This window comes from Sander lucioperca, chromosome 15 (assembly GCF_008315115.2).
Source record: "Sander lucioperca isolate FBNREF2018 chromosome 15, SLUC_FBN_1.2, whole genome shotgun sequence".
NCBI lineage: Eukaryota > Metazoa > Chordata > Actinopteri > Perciformes > Percidae > Sander > Sander lucioperca.
Window position 1 is genome coordinate 2,018,004 of NC_050187.1, and position 11,044 is coordinate 2,029,047.

The following is an 11,044-nucleotide window of genomic DNA, read 5'->3' on the forward strand; positions in this document are numbered from 1 at the left end:
CTTGGTACCTGTAGGAAGCAATTTAAGAGAGACTACCACCAAACGAATAGAAAAAGATACTACATGAAGCAAACCCAAGTCACTTAAATAGTCATAGCTCTGGACATGGCATCAGCCACCGTATTTTCAACTCCTTTAACATGTCGTATGTCTAAATGAAATGGTTGGAGGAAAAGACACCAACGCATAAGCCGCTGATTTGGATTTTGGAGTGAGTGGAGAAAAGTTAGAGGATTATGATCGGTATAAACAAACCGTCTCATGAGCTGAGTGTCTCGTCACACCCCTAATACAGTATACATGTACTTTTTTTTCAAGAAGTACCACTATACTGCCATCAGTTAGTGAGTAGTCTATATCCCTGACATTCCATTTCCGGGATTGCTCCGTTGCCACCAGAAAGTTTGCCGGATTTCACTCATTTAGGCCGGATATCCGTTGCCTTGGGCTTCCTTTGTGTTGTAATTTTTTAAACTCCTGTGGGTTTCTGAGGACTATGGTTAACTGCTCCTCAGATCTCTGCAGGGTAAATCCAGACAGCTAGACTATCTGTCCAATCTGAGTTTTCTCTCGCACGACTAAAACAACTTTGAAACTTACACGTTCCACCAAAACAAGTTCCTTCCGAGCCTATTTTGCAGCGGCACCGCGGCTTTTCTCCGATGTTTAGCACCGCCCAAGACGACTGTGATTGGTTTAAGCCGGGCGGACAACAATAGGTGGAGGTAATGCTCCGCCTGGCCGCAATTTACAGTTAAACAAAAGAAGAGTAATTTTCTGGTCAGTGCATAACGGCTGGCGCGATTTGAGAAAACACTGCCCTGTCGAAATTTACAAACTACACAAGTGAGTGCATAGCGTACACAGTGTACGACATGTGAGTGTACTCACGGAAGTATCCGAATTGAGAACTAAACCATTGTCTGATAATGGCTTGTGCAACAGATGGCACACATTATCAAATGGCCTGATTGCTCTGGCTTGGTCCGTTATTTTCTTCAAACATTCTGACTTAAATCTTTGACTTGTTGTCGATCGTTTACTCTCTTCCTGTCTTCAGATGAGGTGGCCGCATTACTCAGGTATGTGAAAACTCTGGACTACCACGATAAGCCAAACTACCAGCACATCAAACAGCTGTTGGCCAGTGACGTCACGGGAAGACTGGACTTCTCCATGCCGCAAGGAGCTTCAGGGGAGTCCACCACCAAGGGACAAGACCTCCCCGCCAGGGAAAAGGTGAGAACATGGCGAGGTCAGGGGCCTGTTGAAGGATGCAACAAGGGGATTTTTTATCACCCTGCTTCTGAGTTGAGGCTGCACAGCCAACACCATCCTTCAATATCCAATCTAAAATACAGTGTGTTTATTTGGATAACTGTTGGGCTCTATCTGCTCCGTGCAGTGCCCCACGGCTCAGGCACGTATTTTAAGGGGAGCGGAGCTACTTCTGGAACACGCTGCGGTGCGTCTGGTGGAATCACAAGCATCGTCTAGAGTTAGCTCCGACCGCCGCGGTGCAGCTGCGCCCAGTGGAATCCAGGTGTTAGGCCGCCCACTCATTTACAGATGTGACTGGTTTAAGTCGAGTTCCATATTGTCTCGAGTCAAATAGTCACAAAACACATTGGGGTGGCCTGCCCAGCTATTGCATTTGCTGCCCATGAAAATTGTGACCCACTGTAATAACAACAGAGATTCATACATTCAATATGTCGTCATCCCCCTGTCATGTACTACTCGTCAGTCAGCTCTTGTTAATTCAACTGGAAATGCAGCAAGGTATGACAGTCCAATGAACAGTAACGAAAATGTGAAGTAATGTATTTCAATGGGAAGCATATTGCGTGTTCACAGCACGAAAATGGTAGGGAGTAGTATAAAGAGCTGAAAATCCGTGTAGGGAGGCTGGTCGTGGTGGTGGATGGGTCAAACAACACAGGACTTTCAGCGGGCGAGCGGGGATCGCGTCCCGCGTGTGGCGTTTTGTTTCCCGTCCCGCGTGTGGCGTTTTGTTTCCCGTAGTCTTCCTAATCACAGCCGTCCCGTTATTGTCGCGCGGCGTGTGAGACGTCCTCTCCCTGTAGTGTTTTTCCTAAACCCAACCTCCGCCATCCCGTTATTGTCGCGCGTCCCCCGCGGCCGTCTCCCGGTGTGTAAGGCGTCCTTTTCGGCCGTCTCCCGGCGTGTGAGGCATCCTCACCCCGTAGTCGCGTCCCCAGTGGCCGTCCCCCGCGGCCGTCTCCCGGCGTGTGAGGCGTCCTTTTCGGCTGTCTCCCGGCATGTGAGGCGTCCTTTCCCTGTAGGGTATTTCGTGCTGGCCACCACGTAAAAAACGTCCCCGTGAACACGTATCAATAGATTAAAAATAGCGTGACATTTACACGAACTGCCGTGAGACCGGGTTGCGAAACCAGAGCTTGTCAAAGGCTAGCCCCCGTAAAACTGGAACTATTCTTCTCGGGGCTTTACGCAGCCTAACGTGCTTGGAGATGTTTGCGTGGCTGTTTTTTTGTATGTACATCTTGTATGCTATACTTATTTCTTTCTGATACAATAAGTATTAATATTTCTATATCCTATATACATTTTTAAAGTGGGTATGGAGCACATACAGTAGACTATAAAGCAGTGTGGAATTTATGTATGGTGTTGTATAGAAAATGTGTTGTGCTTTAGGGGGTGTATGTGTCCTTGCTACAGAAAGTGTAAACACTTATTAGCTTATTAGTTTGAAGCATCTGATAACTGGTTTTTATTTAAAACATAAATGCAGTCACTCGGCGGGGTTGCATTCAGCGAACATTCAACAACTCAAGTGTCGGTCACAAAGATTCCCGTTCCCTCCGTTGAGGCTCTTAACCCCCCCAGAGTGCAGGAACGTGACAGCAGTAAAGGGCAGGATTAACCTGCTCCCACCCACCAATGAGTGGGCCAACCACGGGCTGGGCAGGTGGACAGCTGGAGAAGGATTCCCCCTCCAACTCACCAGGATCACTTCTTGACCCCTCGGGCCCGGCGAGTGCCCTCTCAATGGCCCAATTTGAAGAAGTTGATGACGCACACTTTCCACAGCACAGGGCGTCTCCAATTATGCTCCCGATTTGCTCTCCTCTCCTTGTGTCATTTAATTTCCATGCTAAAGTGCTGGCCAGTTTGATCCCTAGTTAAACAGAAGTGGCCATTTACTGGCGGTGTAGTGCGGAGAGTAAATGTCAGCAGAGATAAAGGCCATCCAGCGGGCGCGTTTACTGAATCATTTGCCATTAGTGTTGTATAAATATATCATTTTATGGATAATTATAGTCGGGCAAAGTTTTATTTAAGAAAAGTCAAACAAAAGAAAGCAACCCGACATTTTAGTGCCACCTGAAGGAAGTTGCCGTACAAAAGCAGCCAACACTGGGTTCAATTTCATGGGGAATTTTAAAACACGGTAACATAGCAGCACCTAATACTGTACATCTGTGCAACATAAGCTATTTGCACGGCAGTAGTATTACTGGGGGACCTCGTGTGTGTCAAACAAATTAGCCCCCGAAGTCTGTGTTTCGTGCAGCACACTCACACAGGATAAGCAAAGACTGTATTTTACTTAAACTTACTGACATTACCCCCCCACATATGATGGCAAGGCTTTCATTCATAATTGATAATTGCCAACGCAGCCAATATAACCCCGAGTCACAGAGATGCCGAATCCCTCTGGACTAATATCACACAACCTCTGTGTTTGGCGAAACTTGGTAGGTCATTTGCAGCGGAGTTTTTAGTTGATAAATTACAGACATGGCAGCTTCGCACAGGAGATAAGATCACAGAAGACTTCCGCAGGTATTACAAACTGCTAGAGGTCCCGTGCGTAAAGGGCTTTAACAATGCAAGGTAAGAGTTCAGTGGTAAAAAGAGCATGGGTGTCGTTGGACAGTGGGAAGGACACGGAAACGTTGCGGATCGAATCATCCAAGCATTGTCTCAACAGAAAGCAGGACGAGCCAGAGGGCCCTCCAGAGCCAAGGCCGTGGCCACAGAGCTGGGTGATGAACAAGAGGAGGAGAAGATGAAGTCTAAACCGGCGCCAGCTCGCCACATAAGAGGACCACCCCGCCCCAAACCTCAGTCACAACCGGTAAGGGCTAAAATCGGGCTGGGCAACGTATCCATATTATATCCACATCGATATATGAGCAGGGTTTCCGCGGGGTCTTTAAAAGTCTTAAAGTCTAACATTTCTAAATCAAAATTATAGGCCTTAAATTCCCTGAAGAATTGTGTTCTAGGCCTAAAATCGTTTTAAACAGGTCTACATGTTCTCACGGAAATGCTCCCGCATGCTCCCTCTGTTGTAGTTCTTTCTTCGCTACTCCAAATATAATTTCGTTGTATCACAACTACAAATGAGACCAACATGCTTATATTGCAGCCGAGTGCAAGGCTGCGTGAGAGCGTTGTTTCCGGACAATCAAAATGTTAGGCCTGAAGAATTATTATGTCACTCGCCTTCAACCCATTCGCTATTAAGGGAAGACAGAGACCTAAAGAAGGCCTGTGTGCCGAAATGCGTATTATTTTTAACCTTTTGCTATGCATTAGCTGCATTAACAAAGGCTTTTAAATATTCTTTTCAACAAGAGTGCCTTGTTTTTTATTTATCTCAGCATGCCCTTGTGTAATATAGCGCTTACTGCCACTTTGTGGCCACTGATAGTTTAATGCAACGTATGCGCCTCCAGTCCATAAATATTTATGTGTATGTGCGCTTCTCTCTTCAGCTTTTTTTTTTTTTTTTTGGATTATAATTTAGTTTTTTTCTTCAAGCAATATCATCGGTAGAATTTCAATATTGCCCAACCATAATGTAGGCTGTATGCTTTCACGACATACCAGGATGCACTTGTGTCGAGACACGGCAACCAATCATCACAACAACAAAAAAGCCGTTTAATTTGGCCCAGCCTACCTCCTACATCAGGTGTCTATTCCAGAAGGCAGGCAGAGAGCCGGAAATGTCACGGAACAGGGTTCCCACATGGTCTTAAAAGTAGTTCAAAAATCGTTCATTTAATATTAGAAAAATAAGGCTTTAAAAGTATTGAATTTCTTTTAAAAATGTCAACATTTTTTTTCTTGTCCTTATGTAGGGTTATATAAATGCCAGTATGTCATAAATAAATATTTTGTGGGTAATGTTTAAATTTACTTCATTTTGTACTTCTAGTTTCATAGCATAAAAGCTCTAAACGTGACAAATACGTTATTAGCGTACAAACTCAATTCACAAAAATGTTTTATTAAATTCAGGTAACGTAACTTAGTAAGTACTTCTTTTCTCAGGCTTTAAATCCACAGATATTCCATTATATGGCCGTAAAGTTGGCATTAAATTCCATGGTGGTGTTAAAAAGGTCTTAAAAAGTCTTACATTTAATTTGGAGAACCCTGGGGATATCCTGTATCAAATAATGCAAGTAATTGTTAGAACTGTAATGGTTTTATTAAGTACTCATATTGGTACTCGGTTGGCAAGTACCCAAATGTAAGTACTTGGTGTAAAACAAAAATTGGTATCGATGCACCGAAAACCCAGAGTTTCTCTGATCTCAGGGTTATCAAACCCAGAGTTTTCACTAAACCAGAGGCCTGTACTACGAATCAAGATCAACATGGCCTGGATTTCTTTGTTACCCGGCTTCACTTAACCTAACAACCAGTCCCGCATAAGCTGTGTCACGACGGTGGTTATCAACTAGTTCAGTCAACCCAGGGTTTCCCAATCCAGCGGCGCACACGTTCACATAAAAGAGGCGGTGTTTGCACAGCACGACCAATCGCAAACATTAACCAGAGCCGCCTATTTTACATAAGAAGAGCAAACTATAATTCTACATAAATATGAAGAACACAGACACGGTTTTACAGGCAAAACGCAATGCAGTCGCTGCTTCCTAAAACAGGAAGGAAAGCTGGCAAAAAAAATAGCCAACGCTGTAGATGCGTAAATCACAACACTTATCAATATCACTTCCCCATCAGTCAGGCACAAGATCTGACCATAATTAGATTTGTGCTTTCCATAAACTGTCGTTGCTTTAGCCTATTATTTCAGTTGCAACCCTGGCAGTGGTAAGCGATCGTGAGAGCAAAAAAATATATAAAAACATAATTCAGGGGCGGCCTCTAGCTCACCCAGTAAGAGCGTTCGCCCCACGTTGGCTGAGTCCTGCAGTGGCGCAGGTTCAAATCCGACCTGCTGCCCTTTGCTGCGTGTCATCCCCCATCTCTCTCTCCCACTTTCATGTCTATCCACTGTCTCTATGTAATAAAAGGGAAAAGCCCCAAAAAATAATCTTAAGAAAAACATAATTCAAACCGATGTGCGCTTTGGCAACACGCGGCTCAACAAGCCGACAAATAGCCTATACGTAATTCCCTCCACTGAAACTCTATATCTTTCATAAAAATACCCATCAGGGAATGTTAACGGGGTTGTCGGTCTCTAAATGTTTGAACTTTTCTGAGCGCACCTCTCTCTCTCCGCGCATCGAGCTCCAGCTGATCTTCAAAGAACGGTGACGCCATTATCAACCGAGTATTGATTGGTCGGTAGGCGGTGCTTTTACACCGGTTGATCTCCAATCTCCAACATAACCTGCTCCCCAACAGAACAGATCCAGATCCTCACGGTGTTGGAACATTGGTGTTCCCTAAACCCTTTCCCAAAAACACCGGTTGTCCAATCACAGTCTAGCTTTGCATTTTTTTGTTACGCCGACTTAACCCGGTAACAAGTGATCCACCGTCGTCATACACAAAACCCTGGGTTGAACCTGAAGTTACCTCGTTAACGCCAAATCTTGCTTCGTAGTACAGGCCTCAAAACAGGGCACATTTAGGGTGTAAACACAGATACATGTTAATCACATCATTGAACTCAATGAGACCAAGTAATCCAGTCAAACTAAAATAATGAACTGCTATTTTTTTCCTGTTTGCTCACACAAGGAGGAGGGAGTCGTGCCTGCTGTCAGCAGACCGTTGAGGCCGAGACCTGTGGTGTCTTATGGAGAAGATGACAGTGAAACGGAGGAGGAAACTGAGGAGGAAGAGGAAGAGGAGGCCAGACCCAGACCCATCCCTGCATGCTATCTGAGAGGCCCTCCGATCGGCCCCAGAGCTCAGCCTAAACAGGTGTGAGGCCAGAGCCGCCCAGGCGCCGCGTATGACTGCTTTTAACTTGCTGTGTAAAAACTGTATTAACACCTCTTGCTTTAGACGAATGTTACAAAACCGGCTCCAACCAAGTACTTTATTGTCAATAAGCCTTTGTAAAAGATGTTTTAAAACCTTCAAACGTCTTGTTGTGACTCAAGTTCCTCAAGAATGTTACAAAGAAATACACCAGCATTCAGTTGGTCAATCAATCTTTCACTTTTTACAGTCGAGTTGTTTAAAGTGCTCATATTATGCTCATCATCAGGTTCATAATTGTATTTAGAGGTTGTACCAAAATAGGTTTACATTGTTTAATTTTCAGAAAACATATTTGTTGTACTGCTCATTGCTGCAGCTCCTCTTTTCACCCTGTGTGTTGAGCTCTCTGTTTTAGCTACAGAGTGAGACCTCGCACTTCGGTTCCATCTTTGTTGGGAGTCACACATGCTCACTACCTAGGTAAGGACTACTAGCCAGTCAGAAGCAGAGTATGAGGGCGTGCCATGCTAGCAGCTAGGCGAGCATTAGAACGTGTGTTCCAAAGCGACCACGTTTGTCTCTGAAGTAAAGGCTGTACTACAATAGAGCTGTTTGGAGCAGTTTGTGAACAGTGTTTTCTGTTGGAGATGGTAAGTCCCTTTGGGGTGGACTTGGGCTTTTTTAGTTTTTAAACCTATAAAGTGCACAAAAAAAGATATATAACACAATAAAGGAAAGGAAAAAAGCCAACAAGCATAATATGAGCACTTTAAGGTTATATTGTCAGTTCTAAAAGAGCATACACCTCTTTAACAGAAAACTAAACCCAAAGGGAGCGGCAGGAAAACAGCCGCCCGCACCGTGACACCAGAGGGACAGGAAGGACGACTCCACGCGCAAAGGGGAAAACGCACATTGACGAAGTGTGACGCCAACGGTCGAACACACGCAGACTACGACCAGGGGTGGGCCGGTCTAAAGGAGGCTCACCCTCGGGCCAAGCCAGCACTCCAGCACAGAGAAGGCCACAGCCATCGACAGCGTTGCCACGGCGACCTGTGTTACGAACACAGACACGGCTTTGCTGAATGGGACGGGTCTGCGGTCAGAGGTCCAGAACAGGAAGCTGGTCCAGCACAGAGGAAGGGGCCGTTTTCTTGGTTTCTCTTTGTGGGCGTCTTCCTTTCCCTGGGCGCTGCTCTCTCTGTTTGTCGTAGTGCATTCAAACCCATTTGAACAAGAAAACTTTTTGGCCCGGTACTGTAAGGGGTCTACTAGTTTCTGCATCGTCTCTCAAGCGGTTTCCCAAAAGTCGAGGTGGCGGCGACAGGAACACAAAGCCACTTCTCATCACTTCTGGGCTGCCATTTTCACAGTAATAGGCTGAAAGAGAAGGAGAAGTTTATTCTGTGTGTTCAGAAGTGAGCTCTCATTTCAGACTGGACTGTAAGAATGAAGGACTTCAAAAAAAAAACATATACATGAATAAAACTGTCTTTGAATTAACAGCATGCTGCACTGACAGATATCCAGAATCGTACTCCTTTATCACATGACTGAATGCAGCGTATTGTTGTGTGAACAGCCTTTCAGCAGAAGAGAAGCCGACATGATGTTCAAAGCCATGCTAATTAAGCCTGCTGAATGTCTACTGACTGCAAGCCTTTATGAAGGCCGGCGGAGGCAGCTGTCAGTCACGCTGTGAGATGCACACGTACCTTGCTGCAGTAAGGACACTCTCCAAAAACGACGTTGAAGCTCTGCCTGCTGGAGGGCAGCGCTCGCAGCCACTGAAGCAAAAGGACAAAGAAGAAAGGGGGGGGGGGGGGGACCACTTCATCAAATCATTACCCTGGATGTATGTCTATGTGTCGGTGTCAAGTGATAACACTTGTTTCAATGTACATGTATTAATGCACACTTTATCCATGATTATCTGACACGTAGCATTTTAAAAAGGCTTTTATGTGGAACTTTAAGTCTTTCATGCCACTTTTTGTAAGTCAAACGTCGCTCACGTCATCATTACAGCAGTGGCATTGATTTCTTTCAATCTGTGACAGCGATGTGCATAAAGCATGTTCAAAATGAGCTATTTATGAAATTCACTGTGGTTGTCTCCGGGCCTAATTCTAACATTCAAATCAGTAGTTGTTCAGAGCCCCTAAGGCCCGCGGACCAAATCCGGCCCCTCACAGATTTTGATCCGGCCCGCATATCAATTTAGGTTGACAATACATTTTGGCCCGTCTAGTTTTTGTATCTTTTTCAATGTTTTTTTCACTTTTTCCGACACAATGTAGTGCACACGCCTGTGGGAGAGGCTCATAGAATTTAGTTTTGGGATTTGGTCTCAAATATAAAGACATTATGAGTGTGTGAGACTGAGTGTGTGTGTGTGTGTGTGTGTGTGTGTGTGTGTGTGTGTGTGTGTGTGTGTGTACATACCTCATACAGACAGGCCTGGTGGAAGGGCTGGCCACAGCGAGGGTCATTACACACCTGATCAGGGATCGCAGCTTCAAGACGATAGGAGTAACAGATCCCACACTCAACGCTGAAACTCTACATACATACATACACACACACACACACACACACACAGAGAGAGAGAGAGAAATACATATTCAGCTTGCTTTCTCCCATACACTGTGGCTACAGATTTGGCTCCTGTGTAAACACTCAGTGTTAAACATCCTCCTAGTTTAAACTCCAGTGCTGACCTCACCCTGTGTCACCCTGAGCTCTCCCTTCCTCTGCAGTCACACCGTCACAAACTCGCCTTTTTCTCTCTGCTCTCGTTTGCATTTTTGGCATAATGAGAAGCTCCTGTTTTTCTGGAGCGATCCATTAAGAGAGAGGATGGCAGGTTAAAAAAAAAAAAAAAGAAAAAAAAAAATCAACATCTGGTCAACTCAACTTTTTTTGCACTCCTCTGAATGTTAATGAAGCTAAGGCATTAATCACCGCGGCGACAGCAGATAAACACGACGCCCTTTTAACCCGTGCGCGGAGAGGGGAGGGGAAAGAACGAGTGTTAAAAAAAATAAATAAAAAAAAAAAGATAAGTGATTTCGCGTGATTAAAGCGATTTGACAGAGCAGAGAATATTGCCATCTTTGTTATTCTAAATGATCTTTTCTGTAAACAACCCAATTAAAAAGGAGAATTTGTGCCCACCGCATTGAAAAAAAAAAAACTAAACAGAGAGAAAGAGAAATATGGAAATAAACAGAAAAATAGGCGATAGTGTATGTCCGCCCCCTTATAACTCGAAGCTCAAAGAGACGCACAAACAGGAGTATGCATGCATAGATGTAAACACACACACACACACACACACACACACACCACAGCTCCTTGAGGTAACCGTGGTGGGAATGGACATGTTTGAAATGGAAAGGGGGGCAGCTGTGTCACGTACAGATTTTTCGTGGGTGGCAGGTGACGGGAATTCGATCTCCAAAACATCCCGGAGGTTGTGCAAGACGCTGCAGTCCGGGTTCCTGCCAGCAGACCACAGACAGCTTCTTCACACACTAATTAAGCACATGCAAATGAGCCTGCAAAGACACTGGAGGATGATTAGGAGACTTTCACCATTGGTGGGAGAAAAAAAAAAAACACACACACACAAAAACCAACGAGCATTTCTGCCGCTTCAAACGGAACGGTGGTGGAGGAAGATTTTCCCTCAAGACGTGTCATGCGAGGAGGCAAATGTTGAAACCTCTGAAATTTGAAACATGTACTTTACTTTAAAATGAAGTGTAATTGTGTGTGTGTGTGTGGTTTTTTTTCAGGGTGATAATCAGAGTGATTCTTTGTAATGGTGAAAAGAAAATAGGATTGG

General features: G+C 44.8%; 2 protein-coding genes across 6 annotated transcripts in view; one reads left to right on the forward strand and one right to left on the reverse strand.

The window, feature by feature from the left end:
- LOC116044102 (serine/threonine-protein kinase VRK1-like) overlaps positions 1 to 9,005 on the forward strand; it is a 39,442-nt gene extending 30,437 nt beyond the window's left edge. For all 5 annotated transcript variants that reach the window (XM_035992227.1, XM_035992228.1, XM_031291140.2 and 2 more), the window contains 4 exons: positions 1,061 to 1,239; positions 3,983 to 4,129; positions 7,003 to 7,188; positions 8,008 to 9,005. In XM_035992227.1, coding sequence (XP_035848120.1) covers positions 1,061 to 1,239; positions 3,983 to 4,129; positions 7,003 to 7,188; positions 8,008 to 8,427 — 932 coding nt within the window. In that variant the 3' untranslated portion in view covers positions 8,428 to 9,005. The remainder of the gene's footprint in view (positions 1 to 1,060; positions 1,240 to 3,982; positions 4,130 to 7,002; positions 7,189 to 8,007) is intronic.
- The window catches only part of fancl (FA complementation group L), a 36,934-nt gene continuing 34,237 nt past the window's right edge, over positions 8,348 to 11,044 (reverse strand). Inside the window, exons 11-14 of the mRNA XM_031291142.2 lie at positions 10,616 to 10,697; positions 9,640 to 9,756; positions 8,910 to 8,981; positions 8,348 to 8,574 (exon numbers count right to left, since the gene is read on the reverse strand). Coding sequence (XP_031147002.1) covers positions 8,542 to 8,574; positions 8,910 to 8,981; positions 9,640 to 9,756; positions 10,616 to 10,697 — 304 coding nt within the window. The 3' untranslated portion in view covers positions 8,348 to 8,541. The remainder of the gene's footprint in view (positions 8,575 to 8,909; positions 8,982 to 9,639; positions 9,757 to 10,615; positions 10,698 to 11,044) is intronic.